The following is a 26,592-nucleotide window of genomic DNA, read 5'->3' as shown; positions in this document are numbered from 1 at the left end:
CTCTGCTAAGAAAGCGGAGAGAGAGAGAGAAAGAGAGAGAAGCAAAAAAAAGCAATTCTCTAAAATGAAGGCCACAAGTACTGTGGGGAAAAGACCAAGGCCAGTTTGCAGACAAGTATAGCATACGTAGTTCACATAAGCAAAAATAAGATTAAGAGGACCATGGAACTAAAAATGCAGATGGAAACCACCTTTGGGAAGTAAAAGATAATTCCAAAATTTTGCGTTCATCTAAAATGCTGTGATCGTTTCACTGCAAAGATGTTCTTTCGCAAGATCAGTCATGGGCTCCACCTTCAGGCTGTTGGCTGAGCTGCCGACGCCGGTACCCTCAAGCATTTTCTCCGAATGATTGACGTCTATTCTTATTGGAAGCTACATTAGCCTTAAATTTCATGGGTACTAGTAGCTGCAACATGATTGCAGCAGCGTAGAAGAAAAGCGGGGGACGGAATAGAGGTCAAGAGGCATCATTGAGAAGACAGCAAGCGCTAGAGTATCCCGAATAATGGACATTGCTTTGCTTCCGTCTGCTCCCTTGAAGTCTCTCATAATAGCAATCTCTTAGAAGTTTGTCAGGTGACAGGGCAGAGCTGAAATGTGCATCTTTTTGGTCTGAAGTTGTATTTGGTGGGTAATTCTGACCTATCATAATCGTCTTGAAGCTCGTAGATAACCTGTTTCGGCCCCGCGAGGCGTCGAGACACAAGCAAACGCTAGTCTTCACCAGGAAAGTTTATCCGAATGGCAGTTAGGGCTGGCCCTAATTTCCTCTGCGGGACGGAGCGCTTTTTCGTATCTATGGAGCTCGGGGCCTCGAGGTCGCCCTAACAATCGACTTAGAGACGGAGTAGAGTACTGAGGCGGGGCAGCTACATCGAGATGCTGATAAGGGCGCGGAGTGTCTCCGAGCGTGGTATAGGAGTGATGGATCTTTACTACAGTACATACATCAGGCGTACGTCAGTTAACCTACTCTGAGATTTTGAGAACCTACAGACTTTTCATTCATAGTAGCTTAGGGGAACGTGGTTTCAATGGCTACCCCGCGTCGTCCTCCTCCCGCATATACCGCCCCTCCCAACTCATCAGTCCACGCATCCTCTCCTGTTTACAGGGCCATCGCTGCGACTGCTTCTGACCCGTCTGCTCGGGTTCTCGAAACAACCTTTACAATTCGCCCATGCTCAGGCCAGGCATGGAAAGTCCGCGCGGGCCAGATCTGCCGGATTACCACACCCCGCGGACCTCAGGTTGGCGATCTGAATATATGGAACGCGAACAACCCGCGAGAGCGAATGTGGGCCGCCCGGACGCGGCAGATCCATGCCTCGCATGTCTCTGTTGGAGATCGGCTGTGGTCGAATCTACCGTATCTGCGGCCGCTGGTGACGATCACAGGAGACTCGCTGGGCGGTGGACAGCTCGACAAGGTGCTGGGAGAAGACGGTAAGCGAAGGAAAGATGTGGGTTTTGGAACCTCACAATGGGGTGGCCGTGTCCATGACCTGATGGGCACGAGGTGCGATCCATACGTCAACCTGCTCATGGGCGGGGAAACCTTCGACTTCCACTGTCACTCGAACCTAACACGCGCGGTGGTGGCATTTGGCCTGACGGAGCTGGATGTGCACGACGTGCTGAATGTCTTCCAAGTGACAGGACTGGATGAGGAAGGAAGGTACTTCATGGAGACATGTCCCGCAAAGGAAGGTGATTATTTTGAGTTCTTTGCGGAGGTAGATGTGCTCTGTGCCCTGTCTGCATGCCCGGGAGGTAAGTAGGTATTTTCTATAGAGGTGATCTGCATGAAATCGCTAACCGCGTACTTCCTCAGGGGACCTTTCCGCCTGGGGCTGGGAGGGGAAAGAGGGTGACATGGCAGCGACTACGCGTCCGCTTGGCGTCGAGGTGTACACATTAGCAGACCAGACAATCCTGGAAGGCTGGAAAGAACCTGAATGCCCAAAGTACACAGGAATGCACGGCATGAAGATGCCCGCCCGAGCTGACGCAGAAGAGTCGAATTACTGCGGGGTTTGACTGCCCCGCGAAGGACAAGACGCGCAGCGACGAAAATTAAGGGGCGGACCTCTCGAGCATTTGAAGTCCTTCGCATTTATCGGGATCTGCGAGGTTGCTTCTGTCTGCTTGGAAACGCTAGAAGTGGTGCTAGGGCTAAACAAGGAACCAAGCTGAACAGATATGTTATTCCGGGGAGCCGCCAGTAGTGCAACTGTAACCACTCAGCTCAAAGATCAAGGCCTGCATGAAGCAAACCAACATCTGATCTCAGTAGACACTAAGGAATTATCGGAAGTCAATGCAGACATATGTAACAGTGATGAGGCGACCTATAACGTCGATGCACCTATCTTTGTAACACAGTGTGGCATATCCCCACGCATACTGTGACATGCCAAGGACATTTTCATGGCCATGTATTCTCACATTGACAGTCAAGCAGAGCGCAGAATGCAGGATCAAACTCTGTGGTAATTGCTAAGCCTGGATCTTCCAGGTGACAGTTATGCGCTGGCACAACCTGAGGCTTTCCTGGTGGACTAGAGAGACATCGGGATTGTCTCCCTTTGAAGACGGCAAAAGAGACCAATTGGAAAATGGGGCCAAGAACATACTCAAACAGAGGACAGTCTGGATAGGCACGACTTGCATAAGATGTGGTCATCTTACTGAGCAAGGGATGAGGCAGCATGCAGATGTATTATGAAATCGAGAACTCCAACGAGATTCTCTTTTTTAAAAGGTCTGCAGAAACTGATCGACCAGGTGAAATCTTCTCGTGTTGTATGCACAACCATGCAGGATCAAAGCAGCGTCCCTTTGGATAAGGTAGCGGACTGGGCAAACTGCAGGACTGCCCTACGATGTACCTTGTACTGTAGTACACAGATTGCTGCAGGGACCAGGAACAAACTTTTCAGGGAACTTAAGTGATAGGCATAGGAGCACTCCCAGGGAGACAAAGGCCAGGGGGATGGCCTGTCGAGAAGGGAGGCTGCAGCAGCCAGAGCGGACCGGCGCTGGAGAAGTGGCATCACCGCGTACTGCGTGTTACCTCGTCGCTGCTCTCCAGACGCCTCCTCTGGGACCGTGCTCGCCAAAGTCGCCAGAACAGGCGGTCTTGGCGCGGCACCGACAGGCCACGTGACTTACCCCGCGCCCTTGCGTCATCGGCGTCGCTCGCCAAGGAGCTCTCAGAAAGAGTTGTAAACAGAGGGCGGAGATAAAACGGGTCACGTTGGTAGCAGAACGTAGTGTGGGAGGCGCAACAGCGAAGGGTGGACCTTGGAGAGTTGCACCGATGAGAGCGGAGGCGCGAAGGCGCTCGATGCTGTGATAGCAGCATATCCTCGAGTAGATGTGCCCTTATGTGACAGCGGCCAGGGGAGGGGAGGCGAGCAGTGGAGTACAGACAGAGAACACCAGCGTAGAGATCCACGGAACAGCTGGCAGGACGTGGACAACAGAGCGAGTTTCAGAAGGGCTTCCCGGATCAGGCAAACCTTCTTGCGCTGTCGACCCTTCCTTCCCACTGCCCCTCCATTATTCGTTCGTGGTGGTTTCGAGTGGGATATCATATCATCCTCCACCGTTATCGTTTCACAGGGCTCCATATCCAATTGAGTCACCGCCTGCCCCTCATATAAAGACCGCTCCCCACCCCGTCTTTCGTCTCCAACCTCCTAGCCGCTTCCAACACGCGAGTTCTCAGACCACCGTTCATTCTCCCAAGGCTCTCAAACTTTACCATCGTTGTCCACCCGCTCATTCCGCTCATCCATCCTCTCCGCTACTCCGCCTGTCGTGGGATACATAGCACCTTGACCGCTAAGATGCCTCTGTTCAACGTTCGTTCCTCACATTTCTCCGATCTACTCTTACACCGTCTGATGGTACTGTCTAGGTCACCCTCAAGAAGGACGCCTCCCCCGAGGAGCTCCAGAAGTACGTCCGGTGATATGACAGTCCTGTCTCCAGGCTTCCCGCTGACACTGCTCTACTACAGGGCCAAGGAACAGGCACAGGCCAACGGAGGCGTCATCAAACACGAGTACACTCTGATCAAGGGCTTCACGTAAACCACCCACTTTCTTTCTGTTTGTCCCTGTCATGTTGACCCCCACGTGTCGCCTTTCCCGCTTTGTGGCTGCAGAAAGCCGTCCAGCTGACCCTCCCTTCTTACTCAGTGTTGAGTACCCCGAGGACCAAGTCAATGTCCTCCAGACGAACGAACACGTCCACGTCGAGCAGGATGGCGAGATCAAGACTCAGTGATTACCAAGACAAAATGCTTCAAAACACCAGAAAGAACTCATTCGACCCCTCGTGGGAGCTTAGAAATCCAACATCATCATAGACCGGGGATGGAAACGAGTCACTGAGAATTTGAAGGGAATCTCCTGACCGTCGCAGGCTGGTGGGCATCAGATCGCCTTTCTGCCAGCCTCTTCTGTCGCTCCAGAGCTGGATTTCTAGACATGATATATGCATGAGTATGGATGTATTACGAACGTGAAACGAAACAGGTCGTGGGTTTTCTTTTTATCATGATGGATTATGTACCTATGGCCGGGACTGCTGCTGAGCAGGAGATACCGTACCAGATTCCAACCAGTTACCCGAATTCTACACATACTTCTCCACTCTGATGATCTATCTATCCGTGTTTCTCACCTGGCTTTATCTTAAGTAATCTCCAGAGGTCACATCGTAAGAATCCCATCGATCATCCCACCTCGGTTAGGAGTGTATGTCCAAGACCCCTCAATTGATTTCTCCTCTGATCACCCTGCAGCGAAGCTTGATTCGCCGGGGCTGCGCATGCGCATAGATAATACGTCATGTAAGCCACGGCCATCGATGTGTGCATGCACTGCCTCGCCGTCTTACCTATCTGATCTAGCCGTGATAAGCAAAGGGACGTGGGGTGTACCGCTGATCCTAGGTGATCTCCTCTTGTGCCCGTCCATTTCGCCACAATGGACTCGAATTTTAAACGACCTTTTTTCTTAAGAAAATGTCACAAAAATGAGAAATAAAGTTCAAACACACAGACCTCGTGACTGTATTTTGGACGTCCATGTCACTTACCGTCTTCCAGGTCATATTGCTGGTGTAGATAGAACGTGCAGTTTGAAGATACCCTCTGTCGATCTTTGAGTTTGGAGAAAATGCGATGGTTGATTCCGTCAATTAGCATCCTTAAACATACTTATCAGGTATCTTAGTAACGTTGATCTATTAGCATCTATTAGCATAAAGTTACGGATTCTCCTGGAAGAAGCAGACCATGCTAAGTCCAGCTAATGGACCAATTCCAGCTGACCCCTCGTAGGCGAGTGCTGGTGCGAGTATTAAATATTGAATGAAGGAGAGACTTAGTCCTTCCTATTCATCTGTCGATAGGAGAGATATGTAATTTCCTGGTGACAATTAGGGACAGCTACATACAAGTACCTTTTTCGCGCAGTGCAACAAGGCCAATAAAAGTGCAGCAGCGCTACTATGTAGATGGTCAGACGCTCACCTTCAGGAAGGTCACGATCAATCTATGAGAGATAATGAGAACCTCTGATGATGCAATATACCAGCTTCTTCTCCGCATTTAGGAGTCCATGCATAATGGAAGATGCAGCAGAGTTCCAAAATGTCTCGTCTACCAGCGGCCCGACAGAGGCCGGGGAAAAAGCGGCGCCCCGCGACCCACGCAGCGTCGATCTCCGCCTCTCCGGACACGCGAGCTTGAGCGCGCCGCTGTCCTGGTGAATCATAAAATCCCCAGCTTTATATAATCATCTCACTCCCTGCTCCCCGTCACCAGGCTTGTCTACATGCGCGGTAGGCGGTAGAGATCGCAGGATGGCTAATCATTGCGATGGCCTCCCTTCGAGTCTCCCACGCTTTTCGTTCGAGACATAGACCCCGTGGTATCATCCCTTCTCTGTTCACAGAAAGCCTCCCTAATGCATTCTGCTGCTATTCAACTTCTACATCGCCGTGGAACGGACACGACTGGTCGAATCCTTCATCCCACACTCATGTAGCTGATGATGAGGTTGCACGGCTTGCGGCCAGCCGTCGTCGGCCGTTGACGCTCGGTGATCTGCTCAAGTGAGTCACTCTCGATGCGACGCTTCGACTTCATTGAGATCGCATCAAACTGGATACTGATGGATACCCTTTCAGGCACGGTCGGCCCCCTCTGTCCAAAGATGCGCTTCTTGCATCGGCCAACTTCACCCTCTCCCTTCTTCCTGCTCGACTGGCGTCGCGGATCCAGGCTCTACGGAACCTGCCCTTCATCGTGGTCTCCAACCCGAATGTCACCAAGATCTACGAGAACTACCTACGCTCGTTTCGGACCCTCCTCCCTTACCAGCAGCGGAAGATAACGACCTTGGAGGAGGAGAAGCAGTTCACAGAGGTGATGGCGGATCTGGTTCAGACGCACACAAACACCATACCGATCCTCGCGCGCGGTTTTCTGGAGTGCAGAAAGTACATCAGCCCGGCTGAAGTTACGAAGTTTCTGGACACCCACCTTCGCGCGAGGATCGGAACCAGGTTGATCGCGGAGCAACATTTGGCTCTGCATTATGCCTCGCAGCCAGTCAGCGACGACGGGAACTCGCACTCATCGTCGGGACAGAGGGAGTCGATTCCCCCGAACTATACAGGAGTGATCGATACCGCTCTGCGCCCTGCGCGCATCATCAAGTCGTGTGAGGAGTTTGTGGCCGAAATATGTGAACTGAAATATGGTGTTCGGCCGCGGCTTGTTATCGGTGGGGAGCCGGAGGCCAGCTTCGCACACGTTCCAGTGCATATTGAATATATTATCACGGAACTTCTGAAGAACGCGTTCCGTGCTGTTGTCGAGTCTGGGAACCAGCGGGAGCCTATTGAGGTGACGATCGCTGCGGCCCCGGACGTGCCGGGAAAAAAAGTCCAAGAGGTGCCCGAGAGGTCCGGCAGCAGTGCGAATGCTCCGACCGATGCGGACTTGCACATTAGCACGGGCGATAGTGCCGATGAATCCGTTGTGAATGAATCCATCAAACTTTCGGGTCCTTCGTCGCAATGTATCACGATCAGGATTCGTGACCGTGGAGGCGGGATTCCTCCAGAGGTCTTGCCGCATATATGGTCATATAGCTTCACGACTTTCTCGGACGACCTTCCCGGCTCCGACAATGGGAATATAGACGCTCTGAACGCGATATCGAGCAGTAGCAGTCATACGAGCAGCATTGCTGGGCTCGGATATGGATTGCCGTTGAGCAGGGCTTACGCGGAGTACTTTGGCGGTAGCATCGCCGTACAGAGTCTATGGGGATGGGGCACAGATGTTTACCTCACGCTGCAGGGAGTTGCAAATGTCTAATGATATGGAATGATGTTTGCCATTTTGTGCAGTGTACTATACAACAGATGCAATTGTGTTTTCTAGCGTTTTCCTTGAAGCACGGCTACGAAAAACTCGGCTGAATCTTCCCACATGCTCTATCCACCAGTCTATCTTTCATCAGCACCTCATACACATGTCTTGCCCACGCGCAGCAGACCGCTCTCGTGTCCTTCGGGTCGATGATTTCCTCAATACCGAAAGCGTTTGCTGTCCGCACAGGATTCATCAGCCGTGTGTATTCCTCTTCCAATTCCTTATACAGTTCCGCCTTCTTGCCCGCTTTCTCTGCCTCTCGTAGCTCGTGACGATGTCCAACCTCGATGCCACCGTCTAGTGGTAACGAGCCCCAGTTTCCAGACGGCCAGGCTACTTGCATGACTGGATCGCGGGCTCCGAGCATGACGCCTCCTGCGACACCGAAGACGCGTCTGGTAATGACACTGAAGATTGGTGTGGTCGTGCTGTAGTAGGCCTTTGCCAGCTCGACGCCCCAGCGCATAGTGGCTGTTCGTTCTGCGATGGTTCCGATGGCATAACCAGCTGAAAAAAGGAGTTAGTTGTACGGACCGTACAAACATGCAGTGGAAAGGATGTTTGGTCTCGCAGCACTTACGGATATCTACAAACTGCACCACAGGCAAATTCATCACATCGCAGAGTTTCAACAGCCGTGTGAGTTTCTGGCTCCCTGCCGCATCCAGCGCACCACCATTGACCTCACAGTTCAACGAAATGATCCCTACCGGACGTCCCCCAAGACGAGCCAACCCACTAATGGCGGTCTTCCCCCAGAGCGCCCCGATCTCGAACCAGGACCCCTTATCGACCACGGACGTGATGATCACTCGCGGGTTATACATGCGCGCTTTGCGCCGGGGGATGATCGTCCGCAGCGCCAGGTCCTCCCGATCCTCGGGGTCCTCGCACGGCGAGATCACGGGCGGCGCGTCGCTGCCGGAGTTGGGGAGGTATCCCAGCACGGTGCGCAGCTGCTCGTAGCACTCGGCCTCGTTGGCGGCGAGGTTGTCGATCGTCCCGTTGGTGCAGTGCATCAGGGGCCCGCCGAGGTCGTTGAAGGACAGGCCTTCTTCGAAGGTGGCGCCCTCGACGACTTTGGGACCCGCGTTGAAGAGGGAGCCGATATCTGCGGCCATGACGGAGAAGTGGCAGGAGACGACGCGGGCTGCGCCGAGGCCGATCTGGTTTTCCCAATTAGCATCTATATCTTCTCAGGCTCTTATGACGGACTTGATTTCTAAGGAACGAGGGTATTTCATACCGCAGGTCCAACCACAGCCCCCAGATTCGGAATCCCCATATTCAACTGCTTCGCCGCATACCTCAACGACGACACATATGGGATGTAACTCCACCCTTCTTTCCTGATCGTCGTCACGCTCCCCCCACCCGAACTTCCATCCACCAGCTTCACGATCGGCAGCTTCATCGCGATCGCCATCTTCTCCAGATATATCGTCTTCTCCATGATCGCCCCGTCCGCGTGGCCGCCCCGGATGCTGAAGTCGTCCGCCGTCAGGAGGACCTGCCGGCCGCGGAGTTTGCCGGTGCCTTGGATGTTGTTGCTGGGTGTGAAGGAGACCGGCGTCTCTGGTCTTGAACCAGGACCGGTGGTGGTAGGTGTGGTTGGTTTCCATGTCACCGTGCCAGTCACGGAGCCGATCTCTTTGAAACTGCCCGGGTCGAGGAGCTGCTCGATGCGCTCCCGCACCCAGAGCTTTCCGGCTTGTTTTTGGCGGATGTAGCCTCTGCTCGTGGGGTCCGGGGTGGCGGCGAGGGTGCGGAGGGTGGAGAGTTGGGAGAGGATGTCGGAGTAGTCGGGTGGTAGGGAAGATGCTGATGAGGAGGATTTGGATTTTCGTCTTTGTTTTTTGGTGTGTGGTGATGTTTGTTGAGGTTGTTCTGGAGAAGGAGGAGAAAGGTGCGAGGAGAGCTGGTCTAGTCGGTCGGTGGCCTTTTTCGAGGGATTGTCCAATTCCTTTGCTGAGATGTTGTTGGTGGCGGAGGGGTCATGGTCGTCTTTCGCCATGGTCTCTGATATTATATTTTGAATCCTTTGAGACTGTTCCCTCTCTATGGGGCAATTTCTTATCTTGTTTCGTTCCTATTATAGCAATCTTGTAGACGGTAACCTTTATATGCGTGTGCGCCTCGTTTAACACCGATTGTCCCAGGAACTTGGATCTGGCAAATAATACCATATCAGAGGTAGAACAAGAAACAAAAAAAATGATACTGCTCAATGCATTCTCTTCTCTTGCTCTATCATATCATATCCCCTGGAGGATTTCCGGGGCCTCGGCACCCCGCATGAACCAGCGGTCCGAACCCCACCAGATAAGCAGCGTCCGGGGAAAGCTCTCCTCGGAACGCGGTAGTAGGTAGTATACGATGAACTCTTCAGTTGTGGAAATTGTAATTGAACATTAGAATGGAGGAGTTGAACAATGTTCTTCCTCTAAGGGTGTATTTCTTTCCGCGACCGGCGAAAGCTCGCTTTACATCGGATCTATACAATGCATCGTTCTCCACCGCAGCCAATACGGCGGCTGCTTATTGCGAATAGGTAAGTAATCCTTCTCTTGATCATTATATCAATCCTCACTGACAATTGAAACTATTATTTATCAGGGGCGAAATCGCCGTCCGCATCCTCCACGCTGCCCGCGAACTCCCCTCCCAATCCCCAATCGAGACCTTCGCCCTCTACACCCCCAATGACCACTCCCACATCGACCTCGGCCATCCCGACCATGCCCTCCTCCTCCCTCACCCCGCGGCGTACATGGACATCGACCACCTGGTCCATCTGGCAAAAGATCACTCCATCGACGCAATCCACCCGGGTTATGGCTTCCTGAGCGAGAGTCCCGAATTTGCACGGCGGATGTGGGATGAAGCCCAAGCGCGAGTTATCGGGCCAGGATGGGAGGTGCTCGCGCAGATGGGGGATAAGCTTGCTGCGAAGACGCTGGCGGGGAGATGTGGGGTGCCGGTGTTGAAGGCGTTGACTGTTCCTTCACAGCAGGGTGGTCAGGATCTGGATGAGATCCGCACGTTCGTGACCCAGGTTGGATACCCCGTCATGATCAAAGCCGTCGACGGCGGCGGCGGACGAGGGATCCGTCTCGTGTCGAGTCCAGAGGAATTACAGACTGCCGTCGACCGGGCCAGGGGGGAGTCAGCCTCACAAACGGTGTTCGTGGAGAATGCTGCCGTGGGCGGGTTTCACCATGTCGAGGTGCAGATTGTGGGGGATGGGAGGGGGGAGGTTAGACATCTCTGGGAGAGGGATTGTAGTGTGCAGAGGAGGTTTCAGAAGGTGGTGGAGTGTGCGCCTGCGGTGGTGGGTGATAGGAGGGTGATTGGGAGGGTTGTTGATGCTGCGGTGAGAATTGCAAGGGAGGTAAGTTTTGTTTCTCACTAGGAAGATGGTAATGTGCTTGTCGTGACTTTTGACTGTGCTTGATATAGATCAAATATCTTTCCCTAGGAACATTCGAGTTCCTGGTCAACCCTCAATCATCTGAGTTCTACTTCCTCGAAATCAACCCCCGCCTCCAGGTCGAGCATACTATCACGGAGTGCATCTCTGACATCGACCTAGTCCAGATTCAACTCCTCCTAGCGCAGGGATCCTCTCTCAACGAAGTCGGATTAGGAACGATGAAGAATGCAGAAGCTCCTCCAAATAGCTTTTCAATCCAACTACGCCTCTGTGCTGAGGATCCCAACACAAACTTTGCCCTCAGCATTGGAAAGGTAACCGAATTCGTCGTCCCCAGCGGCAACGGCATCAGAGTCGACACCCATATTTCGAGCTCCTCACCCGTCGTTGTGGGCTCTGATTTTGATAACCTCCTCACCAAGATCATCGTCACGGCGCCAAGCTGGGAGGGCGCTGTCAGAAAGGCCCAGCGAGTTCTGGCTGACTCAAGGATATCAGGCGTGAAGACGAATATCGATGTTCTACGAGGGATCGTTGCCCACGGTGACTTTATTGCTGGCAAAGTTGATACGCAGTGGCTGGAGAGGAACCTTGAAGACATTGTCCGTCTAGGGGAAGCTGTCTCGAAACGGGTCCAGGGGAATCAATCTGCCCTGCCGATGCCTGTTTCTACATCTTCGGTACCGTCATCAGCCGTGCCCTCGTCTTCGAGCCTCCTATTCCGCAAAGGCGACGCGTGGTCGATTACTCTCGAACCACACAATGACAATAACAGCAAACCAAACATCAGTAGCACTCAGCAGAACCAACAGCAACACCACCTCCATCTCACCCGCATCCTCCGCAACGAATTCCCCTCCTCCCTCTCCGCCGAGATCGAATACACCGCTCCCCCCACCCTCCCTACGCCAACACCCTACCGCCTCCACCTCACATCAACTTCATCATCTGCCTCCGCCTTAGCATCCGCATCTTCCCACCGCAGAGGCGACCCCTGGAACCCGCGACACATCGTTCTCCCGATGGCGGGAAAGTTGGTCGAGGTGCTGGTCGCGGAGGGAGATGAGGTAAGAGAGAATGATGTGCTGGCGTTCGTGAGGCAGATGAAGATGGAGTTGGAGGTGAGGAGTCCGAGGGCGGGGAGGGTAAAGTGGGTTCTGGATGTTGATGATGGGGATGAAGAGGGAGGCGGGAGTGGGGTGGATGTTGCGGAGGGGGTGTTGCTGGCTGAGTTGGAAGAGGAGAATCATCTTACAGGAGGTAGGGATGTGGGTTTGAAGGGGAAGTTGTGACCTTAGGGACTTCCGCTTGCCTTTACGTCCACTGCAGAGAAATATTTTTATGATACTATACGATAGAGGCTTCAATAAAGCAGATCATGAGTCGATTTGGTCATATAGATACACATGGATAGTAACCCGGATAGATACATGAAAAATATTCATGCATATAAGCCTCGTAAATCGTACATATGGGATGGGGTAGATAAAAACAAACAAATTCAAAATCCACCCGCCCCCTTCACCCTCCGAATAGCACCAATCACCCCCTTCGCCCAGCTAAACCGTCCCGGATCGACCCCGATCGATCCCTTCGCCATCTCCCCCGTCACGGGGTCGTGCCAGCATCCGTCCCTGGGGTCGACGGCTCCGTAGGTCGCTGTATTCTGGTTCCGGTTGATGGTGTCGAGCCACTCGCGGCAGATTTGGGGTGAGTCGAGCAGGAGGTTGACCTCCTGCGAGTGGTAGAAGGATTGGGTGTCGAGGTTGCCGTTTCCTGTATGTTCTCGTGAGCATATGCTTGGATAGAAGTATCAAAGCGGTATAAGATGGATGAATCAACCACATACCCTGAACAGCAACCCTCTCATCAACAATCATCAGCTTAACATGACAACTCCGTCTCTTATACTTATTATTCACCGGCTGCGTCTGATCCTTCGCGACATAGTTATATATCCTCAGCCTGGCCTTCTCCTCATCCGTCCGGAGCTCACCATACAGACGGTTTGCGACCATCTCGTTCGTGCCGTTCTGGAAGGGCAGAAGCTCCCCGTGGTCGTTATACCCCAGGCACAGGTAGCATGTGACGATGACGCCGCGACGGACGGCGTCGAGGACCTCTTTGAGGACCGGGTCGGCGTTCATGTTGGGGGTTTGGATGAATACGGTGCGTTTGGCGTGTTGGATTGCGGAGAGGAAGGCGACGTTTTGCGGGGTGTAGGTGCTTGTGTGGTTTAGGGCTGGATCGTGATTATTTAATTGTTAAATGTTTTGCAGCCTGGTATGGTTTTAACTGGAGGGTTACTTACCACCCCAGGGCTCTCTATTGACCATTGCCATAGGAAATGGTTCATGAGGCTGGTGTAGGACGTAGAGCTTCATTCGCTGGTCTTGATCGGATTCTGGGGCGTCACCCGTTGTGGAGGGTTGAAGCGTTGTATCTGCAAAGTCAGAGGGCCATGCTGAAGAGAATAATTGGAACGGAACATACTCAAGTGACGAGTAACTGCCTCTGTCCTTGTTTCGTTCCCCCTAGGCTCCAGTGTGCCATTGACTCTCCTTGCTTCCAAAATTATATCAGGATCGTAATGAGGATCCTTAGTGGTATGTTCCGGTGGCGGTTTGTTCTCATTCTCATCTGTCTCTTGGGTCGTTTGCTGCGTTGAGAAAGTTGGGGGTGGAGCATCAGCGGCAGGCGATTCAAGCATCGGGAGCGGAGGATCAAACGGCTTCTCCCAAGAGATGATGGCCATGTCATAAAACGAGTTGACAATAGGTCCTTCAACCTGGACCATCATCTCCAGATTGTCATTATCCTGAATATTGCTGCTCTGAAGCAGCGCGATCCGCCGGTCAACGATCATAAATTTAGCATGGAACGTCCCGAGCATTGGGCGATGGTAGTTGATGATTTCCAGATCGATGTTTGGTATATCTTCCGGCGGAGGGAGCTTTACTTTCGGTCCGGTATATTCCTTCTCTGTTACTCTTTGGCGATTGTCGGATAGCTGACAGCGATTAGAGTGTTTTCATAAGCTTTTATTATAGGAAGAAGAATCACCTGTCGAATATTCCCACGATCGTAAATTATCTTGACCACTACTTTCGTCCCACGCTCACCGGCCCGTCTTGACAATTCTCGGAAGGCATTCGTTACCAGTGTCGACGCATCAGAGAATACCCAGAAGTTCGTACCCAAGAAGACTTCCTTTTCTGCCCGTACGATGCAATTTGAGACGTGACGGCACAAATCTGGCAAAGGGGCCACAATAGTTAAAGGAAGGACGCCACAGCTTCCCATCAGTGACGGGGAGACAACCCCTGCAAGATGATGCCTTTTCAGAGTGCATAACGCATCGTGATATATCTATGCTAATCGTTAGATGAGCTAACATACGATAGAACGGTTTTGACCAGGAGATCTACTCGAAGGAAGAGATCGCTTGGGCGACTCGGGCCCCAGTTCCCACATTCATACGCTTTCCGCAGGTCGTTTTGTTTCTCCCCGACTTCTGCTACAGCATTTGAGGGGATATCTTCTGCCTTTTTGTCAAGATATAATCTATGGATAATCTTTCGGGGAGGCTGCTGTGGGTCCTTTGCCAACTCTGAGCTGACGCTCTTGTCGCTCCGACATATCTCATACACCTCCTGCGCGAGCATTTCGCATTGGGTTCGACTCAGGCTTTTGTGCTGACGTTCTAAATAGACAGGTAATGCAATAAGCAGAGAAAAAGACGCGAGGCTGCAAAGTTTGACAAGAAAGATAAACATCCCGTCTTCTCCCAGATTGAAGAGGAGAAACTGAGCCATGATTTGGCATCGTGCATGGTAGGTACTAGAAACGAAGGTAAGTATCTGATAAATGGGAGGGGGTCACAGAAATCTGGTCTGCCCAGACGGGTGGACCTTCTGTTCGCCATGCGATGACGAAAGAATGCTTATGATGGTTGTTTGGGTGTTGTGTCTGGACATGCCGTGGTCCATGGGTGGTGATGTCATCACGGTACTCAGGAGGACTATAGGGCGTTCGCGCCAACAGGTTATCCTTTCAACGAAATGTATGGCCAAGGCATTGATTCCACATGCATAACTCTCTTATTTCAACGAATGGCAAAAAGCTTTCGAGGTTATAAGTCATCCTTCTAGAGAGAGCTGGAGGACCGCCATGCAGCAAGATACTCACGCCTCGCACAGACGCCCAGAAATGAACTTCGTTGTGTAACATCTCTGAGATCATCTCAGTTTGACGTATAATTTATTATATCTAGGTGTTTATACGCATTGTTGGGTATTTATCATGGAATTCACAGCGACCAGTCTCGATAGGCTAAATGCCTTGGTATGTGTTGATACATCAGACTCCCTCTAGTCGCTAAGTTGAACCTTTGAGAGGACCAATAACTAGTCGAAACAGGTGCTCATTTTATTTATACCTATTGAATATCTCTACGATACCTCTCGTCCAGATGCGCGTGAAGCTTGCCTAGCACTTGCTATCCGAACTCCCAACACTATGGAGTATATCAGACATGTCTATATCTGAGCGCAGGTTAGAGATATCCTGTACATAATAATTAGTAAACCTAACCTAATTGTGTCTGACAAAATTTGAAATTGAGTTAAATCTCATAGGTAGCAAGGAGATAGATATTGATTTCACAGAGGAATCAATCATTGCCAATCAAAGCTGCACCTGCTCTACAACTACCCTTCTGGGAACCCTTGAACTGACTCCTTGAAAGATTAGATCCATTCTTCGGCCCAGACCTCCTGGTCTACAACTGAAGTTTTCAAGGATTCCCCTAAAGCCCTCCATGTATGCATGCTGGCAGGCAGCCCTAACTGCATGTCGAGCAGCAGAATGGTGCGTGCATTTAGCAACATCGAGAGGTGGCAATTAGTGGCAGTATTTGGGCAATTTGGTCTCTATCGTCCGCTGTAGTCGTGGTCCGATCAACCGCCAAGCTTTCTCTAGCATCCGCATCAAGCATGCATGCAATGATGTGTGATGCTGCCATCTCAGAATCCGCTCAACGGTATGTGAAATAGAAACGCAACAGAATATTCCTTTTAATTAGAAGAACGGAGAATTTTCATATGTGATTATATAATCATTAGTCAACTGACTCTCCGGACAAAAGGAAAACGTTCTGTGTCATACCAGTACAGGTGTATGCGATCTACAGTAGCACATGTGATCTAGCACATCTGCAAGCACTTCCAGTCAAATCGCAAGAAGCTGGGACATGCCGTGACCGCTTTACATGGTAGCTCGAACGGAGTCCGGTCTTATCTCGGACTAAAAATATCAGTTACATAGATGATATCCTGCCGTAACAGTAGAAACCCAAACAAGCATTATACCCCGCTAATACAGAGCCCCACCACCCCGCAGTCACGTTTCCACCCGGATAAAGGACCCCGCGTCAACGATAACCCGTTTGCCGAGAAGCATCCCGAATGAGCCCGCTGTTGTCCTCCCCACTGTTGACCTTATAATCATTGCTTTCCCGTGTCTGCTATCCTCTTTCCCAGACTCATCCCGTCTGGCCTCCTCTCCTTCAGTGGTGGTGTCTCTCTCTATATACTCTATCATACTAGTACTTGCTGGATCAATTCTATAAGTGCGGGGAATAGACACGTGAGTTTTGAAGATGTGTGTCCCAATACAGCTCTCTTTGCAGGCCTAATTGCTTCAAAAGCGTGCGGTGCCATTCTGACTGCCAATTCTATATAGGGTTTATACCGCCTCGTTTGCCTTCTTCGAGGCTCTTTGGGAGGTCCGACATTCCATCCTAGCTGGACACTTGGGACTCGATAGATACTGACTTGAGACAGGCAGGGGTCACTCATGTCTTTGCAAACCTCGGATCGGACCATCCCTCCATCCTGGAGGCCATGGCCAAGGGCCAGAAGGAGCGCAGGGACCAATTCCCCAGGGTCATAACCTGCCCCAACGAGGTATGTAGCTACGTCCCGGCCGAGTCGGCTATCGACGGCCTCTTAGCACTCACGAAGCTAACCCCGCTCTTTTCCCCTCTCGGTAGATGGTCGCCCTTTCAATGGCCGATGGCTACGCCCGTCTGACGGGAAAACCCCAGTGCGTCATCGTGCACGTCGATGTCGGAACCCAGGGACTCGCTGCCGCTGTCCACAATGCGTCCTGCGGCCGGGCTCCGGTCCTCATCTTCGCTGGACTGTCACCCTACACCCTGGAAGGGGAGATGCGTGGTTCTCGAACGGAATACATTCACTGGATCCAAGATGTACCTGATCAGAAGCAGATTGTTGCGCAGTACTGCAGGTATGCAGGGGAAATCAAGACCGGCAAGAATATCAAACAGATGGTCAACCGTGCCCTGCAGTTTGCAACCAGCGACCCCAAAGGTCCCGTGTACCTGGTTGGTGCCAGAGAGGTAATGGAGGAGGAAATTCAACCCTACCAGGTGAACCAGAATGTCTGGGCTCCTGTCGGTCCTGCTGCGCTGCCGCCTCAGGGCGTAGAGATGATCGCGTCGGAGCTCGTTGCCGCAAAAGAGCCTTTGGCTATCGTTGGCTATACTGGACGATCAGCGAGCGCTGCAAAAGAGCTTGTCACCCTGGCTGATACTGTTAAAAGCCTGCGTGTCCTTGACACCGGTGGTTGTGATATGTGCTTCCCGGCTGACCATCCTGGTGCGCTGGGTATGCGCTTTGGATCTCATGATGCTATCAAGACTGCAGATTTCATCTTGGTCGTTGACTGTGATGTGCCATGGATCCCGACCCAGTGCAAGCCTTCCGACTCGGCCAAGATCGTTCACATCGACGTCGATCCGCTAAAGCAGCAGATTCCAGTCTTCTATATCCCATCAATAGCCACCTTCAGAGCTGACTCCGCAACTGCTTTCAAGCAGTTGAATGAGTACATTTCCTCGCACAAGGAATTAACACAAACCGTCAACAGCGAAGAGTTTGCGTCGCGCCGCAAGCGTCTTGAAGAAGAACAAAAAAAGAGACAGGAGGCAATTGCGCAACTCGCCGCCCCGCCAGACGGTGGTGATGCTGCCCACTTGAACGTGTCATATCTCATTTCCCAGGTGCGAAAACAGTGTCCTGCGGATACCATCTGGGCAATTGAAGCCGTTACCCTCACGGCTTTTGTTGCAGACCAGATCGGTGCCACGTTGCCCAACTCCTGGATCAACTGCGGAGGTGGCGGTCTCGGCTGGTCTGGTGGTGGTGCTTTGGGGATCAAGCTGGCTACCGACGACCAGCATGGCGGCAAGGGCAAGGGCAAGTTTGTCTGCCAGATTGTCGGTGATGGAACCTACCTCTTCTCCGTTCCTGGCTCCGTCTACTGGATCTCCCGACGCTACAACATCCCCGTCCTGACCATTGTTCTGAACAACAAGGGCTGGAACGCACCACGGAGGAGTATGTTGTTGGTCCACCCGGATGGCTACGGCTCCCGTGCGACAAACGAGGACCTCAATATCTCCTTTGCCCCGACCCCCGACTACTCCGGCATCGCCAAAGCCGCGGCAGGTGGAGAGCTCTGGGCTGGTTGTGCGGGGACTGTAGGAGAGCTTGCCCGTTTGTTGCCCCAGGCCGTAGAGAGCGTCCTCAATGGGACGACGGCGGTTTTGGAGGCACAGCTCGATGGAACGGAGGGAAAGTACGTCGCGAAGATGTGAGTAAGAATGGTATACAACCAGGTACATACTATAGGGTGTCCAGTCCATCTGGAGTCTATTCTCTCCAAGTAGACATAGAGGCTTGATTATGAGGATTACGATTTACCAGCGATGAAAGAAAAATCAAGGAAGTATGTATATACCACTTGTCTCGGATTTGATAGCATCAATTATAACAGCGTTCAGATAAGACAAGAATATCTTCATGGTTATTTTCTCAAGGTGATTGCACCGCAATGGATTATTTAACCGTCTTTGTCAGCTAACGGGTCGCGGAGATATAAATTTCTCTGACAACTGTATATCTCAGATCTAACCCTAAACCTGTACAGACGGACCGGACCCGCTGCACTTTTCTTGGACAGAGTCAAGAAATATTTTATGTAACCCTACGATATGTCAACCACAACAAGTATACCACGACTAACAGCAATTGATTCGATTCGTCTTTGGGCAGCGGTGTGGGTTACGATAACGGGAAAGCTTATCGATAAGGGTGGCGGGTTACTCCGACGATAGCCTTATCTATGCGGGCGGGGGCTTGGACCCTTGATGACTCCTGTTATTCTAGAACACGGACTTGTACAGATGGAGACATTCTAAATCTACACTTCAGTGGACGGAGCACGGATACGGAGAATTGAGTATACTGGAGGTGACTGCAAATCATAGCAATGCGTAGTGAATCACCCGGGCAGAGCTTCCCCGCCTGCGCGCCCTTCGCACGACTAGTGCGGTGGCTCGCGGGCCTGGACGTATCCGTGGCCGAGCATGTCGGCCAGGTACGAGAGATTCTCCACAAAGCGTTGACTGTGTCGTCCCGCCTCGTCTCGCCCTTCCACAACGAGACTTGGCATGTCAGAACCACTCCGGAGATAGTACCCCGACGCAGCAGCAGGATACGTTGTAAGGACCGGAGAAGCTCGATCTAAACAGCTCACCGCCTTAGAGGGACGGACCGTCGATACCAGAAGACGATGCAGTCACACCTGGAACCCGGCCGAAGGAACCAGATGGCAAGCTGCTGTGACTCGTGCTCTGCGCACGGCGGCGGAAAACAACCATGTCTGGTTCCGAAGCACAGCTTGTGGCCAAACACGGAAGGGATCGTCCGAAGCTACCACCGTCCTGGACTGTGTGGTCACGGACTCGACTGGATGCTGTTTAAATAATCCTCCCGCCTCCTCGCCTCTTTTCTCTCCACCACCTGAGCGCTTGACGTAGCCTCCTTCTTTTCATTCTCCTCCACAAATATATATTATTGTGAATACTATTGCTCCCTTCCCCCCGGACGTGTTATCGTTATCGCACTGTTGTTTGCTACGCAGAAGTCTATCGCACTTGTTTCGTAGGCTCCAGACTGCCTGCCCGCCGCCAACATCATGAGTCCTCCCGCTGCTGTGGATATCGAGGTCACGGGCGTGACGGACACGTCCTCGATGGTCATTCCCGACCCGCTGACGCTCGATGACGTGAAAGCATGGAGAGCCAAGACCAAGATGCCTACCGGCGTCGCAGCTATGGCCAACAGTGATATGTTCAAGAGCCCTGTAAGAAACCGTCTTTCGTGCGCCATTGAAGCTAGAAAAAGATAGTTTAGGACAGCTGGGTTGTCACCAAAGATGAGGGCTCAGTAGGCTGTTGTTTTGGGGGGAGAAACTCTGGAATGTGCTCAGCAACTGACAATGTTTTGATACTCTTAGGCTTGCTATAACAAACCCAGCGCGAAGCGGTGGGATCGTAAGTTTTCCCAGTTTCCTTCCTCTCTTTCCAGCATGAAGCTTTGTTTTCGTCAGGGATTTGCTAAGGGGCAAATCTGCCATGACTCTGGACTCAGCTAACTTGTTCGCGCGGTAGATATACTTTCCGCTGAGGCCAAGGCTAGAAAGGTTTGTCATTAAGGATACTATGTCTGGAGTATGTGCAGTGAACTGAAGTGTCCTTACCAGTCATCGACGCTGAAAGCCGCTGCCAAGTATCTCAAGCAACCAGGTAGATTATTCCGGATCGGTATCTGCGCAGACCTTGTTGGATAGCTAATGGATTCGTAGGGATGATTTCTCTGGGAGGTGGCCTTCCATCCAGTGAATACTTCCCTTTCGATCACATCGACATCAAGGTCCCAGAGCCGCCACGCTTCTCAGAGGATGAGATGCGGAAGTACGGGAAAGTTGCAAGAGCTGGAAGACACGATATTCGTGACGGAACTAGCGAATATGGTCGGTCTGAAATTGGTCATCTCCAAGGATTAAGTGCTGACTGGATTCTAGATCTCGAAATAGCCCTGAACTATGGACAAGCAACGGGTTCTGGCCAGATGCTGCGCTTTGTTACGGAGCATACTGAGGTGAACATCATGTCCTTGATCTCTTCAACGACTGCTATGCTGAACAATCTTAGATCGTGCATAACCCTCCATACTCGGACTGGCAATGCTGTCTTACCCCAGGAAGCACGGCCTCCTGGGATGCGACACTCAGAATCTTCTGTGAAAGGGGCGACTATATCATAACAGAAGAATATACATTCTCGACTGCGTTGGAAACGGCCCATCCGTTGGGCATTAGAGCTGCGGCTGTCAAGATGGATGAGCAGGGCCTTCTGCCAGAGTCCCTTGACGATGTCCTGACCAACTGGGATGAGAAGGCTAGAGGTGCTCGCAAGCCATATCTCCTTTACACGGTTCCTTCCGGACAGAACCCTACAGGAGCTACTCAGTCGATCGAGAGGCGGAGGGAGGTGTACAAGGTTGCACAGAAGCACGACTTGTATATCGTCGAAGACGAGCCTTACTACTTCCTCCAGATGCAGCCCTATACCAGAGCAGATGGGCCATCCGTGCCAGCGCCTTCCAATCACAAGGAGTTCTTGAAGGCGCTGATCCCGTCTTTCCTGAGTATAGACGTTGACGGTCGTGTCTTACGCCTTGATTCGTTCTCTAAGGTCGTCTCTCCTGGTTCCAGAGTCGCCTGGATTGTCGCTTCCGAGCAGATTGTCGAGCGATTCACGAGGCATTTCGAGTGCTCGACCCAGAACCCCAGTGGCATCTCTCAGCTCATCCTGTTCAAATTGCTGGACGAGCAGTGGGGTCACTCCGGCTACCTGGATTGGTTGATCAATCTGCGGATGCAGTACACGAACCGCAGGAATACCATCGTCCAGGCCTGCGAGAAGTATCTTCCAACAGAAGTCGCTAGCTGGACCCCTCCCACTGCAGGGATGTTTGTAAGTATATCTGATATTCTCATCTTTTTACTGAAAGCTTTGGAAGAGAAGCAGCTGACACGTTACGGCAGCACTGGATCCAAGTCGACTGGAAAAAGCACCCCAAGGCCATTGCCGGCGAAAGCCACGACGCCATCGAAGAGGCCATCTTCAACGCAGCCACCGAAAGGAATGTCCTTGTATCCCGGGGTAGCTGGTTCAAGGCCGACAGCACCGTCGACGAGGATGGAATGTTCTTCCGCGCGACGTTTGCAGCTGCCCCGGCGGATAAGATCACCGAGGCTATCAAGAGGTTTGGTGAGGCGCTGAGGGCTGAGTTCCGTCTGTGCTAGTGAAAAGTGATGATTCTAAATGATTACTCGTCTTTGTTTATGCTCCTTTGATAGATATCGTTGTTTGACTTTCTTTCCTCTTGGTCGAAAATAGACTTTCTCTGATTCCTCTGCATCGAATTGTACATACATACTTTTGTTTAGTCGTCGTACATACAATACATATGATGCTCGCTAGAGCAACCATCTATCTCAATGAGCAAGATCTACCTACTCTCTACTCATCCCACCCTTAGTCTCTGATCCCTCACCCTCACCCTCACCCTCACTTCCAATCCCACTTGCACCCATACCCTGTTCCCCATCCCCCCCGCCAAGAACTCCACCTAGATCCTTCGTCGCCCCACCTAAACTCCTTGTCGTCTGCTGCAGGGTACTCCCGACCCCGCGGCCTGCCGCGCTCACGGTGTCGCCGACCGTCCCGAGGACGCCGCCCGCGGCGTTGCCGGCGGTATTGGTTACGTTGGCGGCGGCGGAGGTGAGGCCGCCGAGGAAGCCGCGGTTTTGGGGTTGGTTGGAGTTTTGGTTGGATTGATTGGAAGACATTTCTGGTAGTCGCGATGGGGTCTTTCTATGCTTGAGATGCTGCTGTATGAATGCGACGTCAGCATGCAATCCACTGCTGGATGACAGCCATTTCATTTCTATGATGTGGCAATGGAATCCGAATCTTGGATATAAGAGCAGAGTACATGAAGAATGCACAAGATTACTCCTCCATACTTGAATACTACTTAGGTAGTAATTTTGGTTTTCCAAGGCAATAGATCTTCGAGGGTTCCGTTGAGCGCATTGCAATGCAACATACTTACCTTAAGTAGGTAGATGATCCACTTCTCTTTTTGGAACTTCAGCAAATGCTTTCTTTTTGAATGAGAGAGACCGGCTTGCACACGGAATCAAAAATCCTCCATTAGTTGCGATTTTAGCAACAACATGACAAGTCAAGCTGCTAAATAATATGACGCTGCTTCGGTTGACGTCAGCCGTTCTCCAGCAGCTACTTCATAGAGTTCACACGGTACTGGGGAACCGTTTTACATAATACAGCTGGCCCGACCTGGTCGCTCGAGGGCGGAGCGGAGCGTTTTCCACGCGGACTATCACTGCTTCCACTCCTCGCAAAAACCCGATCTATTGTGGAATTGACGTGCACTGCACTAACTTCAACTGCCTACCCATAGTACTCCGAGTAATCCTGCAGCACCGAGATAACTGCATATGCTGCATAGGAGGCCCATATGCCAAGACTCCGGCTTCCGCAGAGCGGCCAACGAGTTTCTCCGATATCCGACACGTGAGGGCATCGAAGGGATGGAGAAGATTATTCGGTAACGTGACCGCGGCGGAAGCTTAATCGGACGTTTGGGCTCTCGATCGACGGGAACCCCGTTCTCCGTACCTTTAGTAAAGGATGAGCGAGCACAGGAATCAAAGAGAAATTTAATATCCCTTCTTCCATTCCCATTCGTTTTCTTCGCTCGTTGTTCTTTTGCTGCTTTTTCCTTCGACCTCACCCCCCCCCTTTTTTTCTTTTTCCTGGTCTGTGCTGTCTAAGCTTTGGAGTTCTCTTGGTAGGTCAAGCGGTTTCATCCCGAGTTCTCGCGTCGAGGGCGGCACATTGGTTCTTTCATTCCTGGGGATGCTCTAATATCCAAATACACGTGCGATTTGTTTCTGATCCTATATCCCTATTAGTCCTGTCTGTTTTTGGCATGCTGCTTCCCACCTAGATATCTGGCACGTGACCTTGTCCCATCGTCCTGTGAGGAAGGAGTCCCTGTATGTTTTGCTGGAGATCAGCCATTTCCTTGTTCATTCTTTCCTTTCTTGAAGAAGATACAATCTTCCATGGCTTTTTGCAAGATGGATTGCTGCTTGTTCGAGTCCTGTTGCTTGGGACGGTGCTGACTGTCGTCTTCCTCGTGTAGCGATATAAGGGAGCTCTTGACTTACCAGGCTCTTGTGCCCTTTCTGCTCCCTGCTTCAAGGTTCTGAGGTCCCAACACCTCCGATATAGAGTCTGCTTGACGGCATCGGACCTGCCAGAGCTCTCAGCGCCTGGGACCCAGTTTGTCTCTTCAATCAAGACAAGACCTTGTTCCTGGCTTTAACAGGATTTCACGCGCCAGGACGTGCAATTCACACCTCTTGATTTCAACCTCCTGGACAGCCAATCGGCGTTTATCTAAAACGGTCCGAACCGGCGCTAATTTAGCGCGTCAGGACGTGATCTGCTCAGATCCTCATCAAAACCCTCACTATATCGCCCTCTCATACATCGACGACGGATCTTATATTGATCCTTGCGGGCGTATAGGAGGTGCTTTTGTGTTGTAGAAAACGGTAGGGATATCTTGTCATTACGCCCAATCCGGCAATCCAAGCATATGCGACCCACAACCTGGTTGTATAGCGTCTAATATCGATTCTTCGAGCAGCAATTGGTATATCGAGGCTGCCTCGAAGTGAAGGAAAGCTGGTCGACGTCCGTATATCCAGAACAAACACGGACGCGGCGCCTCCCTCGTCTTGATCTTCTACGTAAGTCTGCTTCTTTCCTTTCCCTCTTTCTCATCTTCTTCATCCCAAGCACTCTCGTCTTCGTCACCATCTTCCTCTTTTCCTTGAGACAAGTCCTTCTTTCCCTTGATCTACCCTGGGCATCTGTTGTATCCTTCTCCTTTGTTTTGATACACATTCATCGTCATGGATCACCCTCCAAACCCCCGTAACCGCCGTAGAGGCATCTATGGGTTCGATATTCCACTCATGGCCTTGTGTTCGTGTATACTGACTTCCTCTTCCCTATAGCGACGACTTCAATCCTATCCTTACTCGGGGATTTTCTGTCGGTAGTGACGAAGAGGATCGAGAAGCCAGTGCTTACTTCTTTCCTCAAGTCCAGAGTCCCCAGGAGCAGGAAACTGACAACACTGCCTCCAGTCCTGTCGAACAATCGACAGAAGCACTACCTGAAATCGCAGTTGAAGTTGAACCTGAAGATCAGGAACAGGTAGAGTCTGACGTAGACCGTGAGCAACGTCCTTCTACACCTCCCAGTCTTGCAGTTCTAGCTTCTGCGCTTCGTCGAGCTTGTTCTAGTCCTCCAGCCGATCCGAGAAACCAGGACCTAGCAACAAGACGAGCACGTGCTTACACTGATCTTATCGGTGATCCATATTCCAGAAACAGCCAATTAGATCTAGATCCTAGCTTCCTAGGAGGCAGAGAATCTCAGTGGAGGTAAGCACCCAGCTAGTTCTGGATTATATCTGTGAACGCACTAACTGGTCCTTGGTTTTTAGTTTCGAAAGACAGACCAAATCCCCTGATCCTGAACTCGAACCGTTTCCGACCTATCAGGAGTCCGAGCCGGAAGAGTGGTATCCTGCCGATTCGACATCTTCTACTCTTTTTCCCTCATATCCTGAAGCGTGCCCTCAGTCCAAAACATCACGTGATTCGTCTCCAGGTGCTGTCTCGAGCGCACGCGTCGACTTTCCTAACTTCGAACTTCCTCCCCATAACACTCCCACTCACTTTCCGGTCGAAGAGCAAGAAGGCCAACAAGTTCCGCTCCGTAAAACTCGCCTTGAGGCCAGCAAGTCTTTCGGACACGAGTACAGCTTATGCGGACGAAAGTCATCGAGAGATAAAACTCACAAGCGGTCTGAGACTCCATATTATTTCTCTCCAGATCCTGAGCCTCCTGTCCCGCCTCTTCCTGTTCATCTTTCTTCATTTCCTCTTCCACAAGTTTCTACTCCTTCCACCTTAGCTTCTGCTTCTTTCGGCTCAGTAGCTCCTTTTGGTCAACCGAGAAAGAGCACCTATCCGCACGGGCAGAAGACAGATCTTGCTGCAACTTCTCCTTCAGCTCTTTTCTCCCAGTCAAGGAAGAGTTCCGGTGTTCGCGGTCAACCAACAGATCGGCCGGCGGCCCCTGTTCCCTTCACAACTCCTGTTGCTCAGCCGAGAAAGAGCACCAGTTCTCCTGCTCAATCATCTGATCTTGCTACGACTTCTTTTCCCTTAACTCCATTTGGCCAGCCAAGAAAGAGCTCCGGTCCCTGTGCTCAACTGACGGATCTTTCTTCAGCTTCAACTTCATTCGATCAGCAGTCGAGAAGTCGCAAACACTCTGCCCGAGAAGAACGTCCTTCAGAACCATCTACTCCTTCCTCTCCTCTTGACCGTCTTCCTCGAAGCCGTCCTGCCGCCGATAGAGTACCGGAAGCAGCACCTGTCTCTGAGACAAGGACTTCTAGGAGACGACCAACTAGAGAACATCGACCTACTCTTTTCCCCTCTGCCACTGCACCGTATCCTCCATTCAGCTTTGAGACTGGACGGCGACTTTACGACCCACTAAACTTTGTCCCTTTTGGCCTCGACGACAACAGTAACACCGACGCGTCGACTTATCGCACACCTGAACAGACCGTTGGCAGAG

The 26,592-nt window shown here is 51.7% G+C and overlaps 11 protein-coding genes across 11 annotated transcripts; 6 read left to right on the top strand and 5 right to left on the bottom strand.

Annotated features, from left to right (window-relative positions):
* Nucleotides 1-1,037: 1,037 nt before the first annotated feature.
* Nucleotides 1,038-4,299, top strand: VTN00DRAFT_6776 (uncharacterized protein; the record flags this gene model as incomplete). The annotated part of the gene is made up of 7 exons (XM_069433449.1): nt 1,038-1,776; nt 1,838-2,037; nt 3,471-3,573; nt 3,712-3,872; nt 3,929-3,969; nt 4,031-4,099; nt 4,212-4,299. The coding sequence occupies 7 exons, from the start codon at nt 1,038-1,040 to the stop codon at nt 4,297-4,299; spliced, it is 1,401 nt and encodes a 466-aa protein (XP_069286830.1).
* Nucleotides 4,300-4,317: 18 nt separating this feature from the next.
* On the bottom strand, nt 4,318-5,316 carry VTN00DRAFT_6775 (uncharacterized protein; the record flags this gene model as incomplete). Its single annotated transcript, XM_069433448.1, has 5 exons — nt 4,318-4,562; nt 4,626-4,650; nt 5,116-5,170; nt 5,237-5,262; nt 5,314-5,316. 5 exons carry the CDS (start codon nt 5,314-5,316, stop codon nt 4,318-4,320), a joined length of 354 nt encoding a protein of 117 aa, XP_069286829.1.
* A 583-nt stretch (nt 5,317-5,899) lies between these two features.
* VTN00DRAFT_6774 (uncharacterized protein) lies at nt 5,900-7,408 on the top strand (the record flags this gene model as incomplete). The annotated part of the gene is made up of 2 exons (XM_069433447.1): nt 5,900-6,135; nt 6,211-7,408. The coding sequence occupies 2 exons, from the start codon at nt 5,900-5,902 to the stop codon at nt 7,406-7,408; spliced, it is 1,434 nt and encodes a 477-aa protein (XP_069286828.1).
* Nucleotides 7,409-7,493: 85 nt separating this feature from the next.
* Nucleotides 7,494-9,479, bottom strand: VTN00DRAFT_6773 (uncharacterized protein; the record flags this gene model as incomplete). Its single annotated transcript, XM_069433446.1, has 3 exons — nt 7,494-7,972; nt 8,046-8,631; nt 8,712-9,479. The coding sequence occupies 3 exons, from the start codon at nt 9,477-9,479 to the stop codon at nt 7,494-7,496; spliced, it is 1,833 nt and encodes a 610-aa protein (XP_069286827.1).
* A 487-nt stretch (nt 9,480-9,966) lies between these two features.
* On the top strand, nt 9,967-12,190 carry VTN00DRAFT_6772 (uncharacterized protein; the record flags this gene model as incomplete). Its single annotated transcript, XM_069433445.1, has 3 exons — nt 9,967-10,016; nt 10,082-10,856; nt 10,925-12,190. 3 exons carry the CDS (start codon nt 9,967-9,969, stop codon nt 12,188-12,190), a joined length of 2,091 nt encoding a protein of 696 aa, XP_069286826.1.
* Nucleotides 12,191-12,399: 209 nt separating this feature from the next.
* On the bottom strand, nt 12,400-12,778 carry VTN00DRAFT_6771 (uncharacterized protein; the record flags this gene model as incomplete). The annotated part of the gene is made up of 2 exons (XM_069433444.1): nt 12,400-12,674; nt 12,748-12,778. The coding sequence occupies 2 exons, from the start codon at nt 12,776-12,778 to the stop codon at nt 12,400-12,402; spliced, it is 306 nt and encodes a 101-aa protein (XP_069286825.1).
* Nucleotides 12,779-12,812: 34 nt separating this feature from the next.
* Nucleotides 12,813-14,563, bottom strand: VTN00DRAFT_6770 (uncharacterized protein; the record flags this gene model as incomplete). The annotated part of the gene is made up of 6 exons (XM_069433443.1): nt 12,813-12,835; nt 12,895-13,140; nt 13,210-13,341; nt 13,392-13,908; nt 13,962-14,267; nt 14,327-14,563. The coding sequence occupies 6 exons, from the start codon at nt 14,561-14,563 to the stop codon at nt 12,813-12,815; spliced, it is 1,461 nt and encodes a 486-aa protein (XP_069286824.1).
* A 1,329-nt stretch (nt 14,564-15,892) lies between these two features.
* VTN00DRAFT_6769 (uncharacterized protein) lies at nt 15,893-19,803 on the top strand (the record flags this gene model as incomplete). The annotated part of the gene is made up of 6 exons (XM_069433441.1): nt 15,893-15,939; nt 16,641-16,683; nt 16,742-16,864; nt 16,951-18,575; nt 19,262-19,436; nt 19,516-19,803. 6 exons carry the CDS (start codon nt 15,893-15,895, stop codon nt 19,801-19,803), a joined length of 2,301 nt encoding a protein of 766 aa, XP_069286823.1.
* Nucleotides 19,804-19,961: 158 nt separating this feature from the next.
* On the top strand, nt 19,962-22,136 carry VTN00DRAFT_6768 (uncharacterized protein; the record flags this gene model as incomplete). Its single annotated transcript, XM_069433440.1, has 8 exons — nt 19,962-20,129; nt 20,283-20,319; nt 20,437-20,468; nt 20,529-20,571; nt 20,631-20,798; nt 20,850-20,926; nt 20,980-21,804; nt 21,876-22,136. 8 exons carry the CDS (start codon nt 19,962-19,964, stop codon nt 22,134-22,136), a joined length of 1,611 nt encoding a protein of 536 aa, XP_069286822.1.
* A 210-nt stretch (nt 22,137-22,346) lies between these two features.
* On the bottom strand, nt 22,347-22,682 carry VTN00DRAFT_6767 (uncharacterized protein; the record flags this gene model as incomplete). Its single annotated transcript, XM_069433439.1, has 1 exon — nt 22,347-22,682. One exon carries the CDS (start codon nt 22,680-22,682, stop codon nt 22,347-22,349), a length of 336 nt encoding a protein of 111 aa, XP_069286821.1.
* A 2,163-nt stretch (nt 22,683-24,845) lies between these two features.
* On the top strand, nt 24,846-26,511 carry VTN00DRAFT_6766 (uncharacterized protein; the record flags this gene model as incomplete). The annotated part of the gene is made up of 4 exons (XM_069433438.1): nt 24,846-24,892; nt 24,951-25,382; nt 25,458-25,719; nt 26,239-26,511. The coding sequence occupies 4 exons, from the start codon at nt 24,846-24,848 to the stop codon at nt 26,509-26,511; spliced, it is 1,014 nt and encodes a 337-aa protein (XP_069286820.1).
* Nucleotides 26,512-26,592: the final 81 nt, after the last annotated feature.

This window comes from Thermoascus crustaceus (assembly GCF_041956765.1).
Source record: "Thermoascus crustaceus strain CBS 181.67 unplaced genomic scaffold VTN00scaffold_4, whole genome shotgun sequence".
NCBI classification, from domain to species: Eukaryota; Fungi; Ascomycota; class Eurotiomycetes; order Eurotiales; family Thermoascaceae; genus Thermoascus; species Thermoascus crustaceus.
Note: the sequence above shows the minus strand (reverse complement) of the source record. Positions and strands in the feature narration are given on the sequence as shown.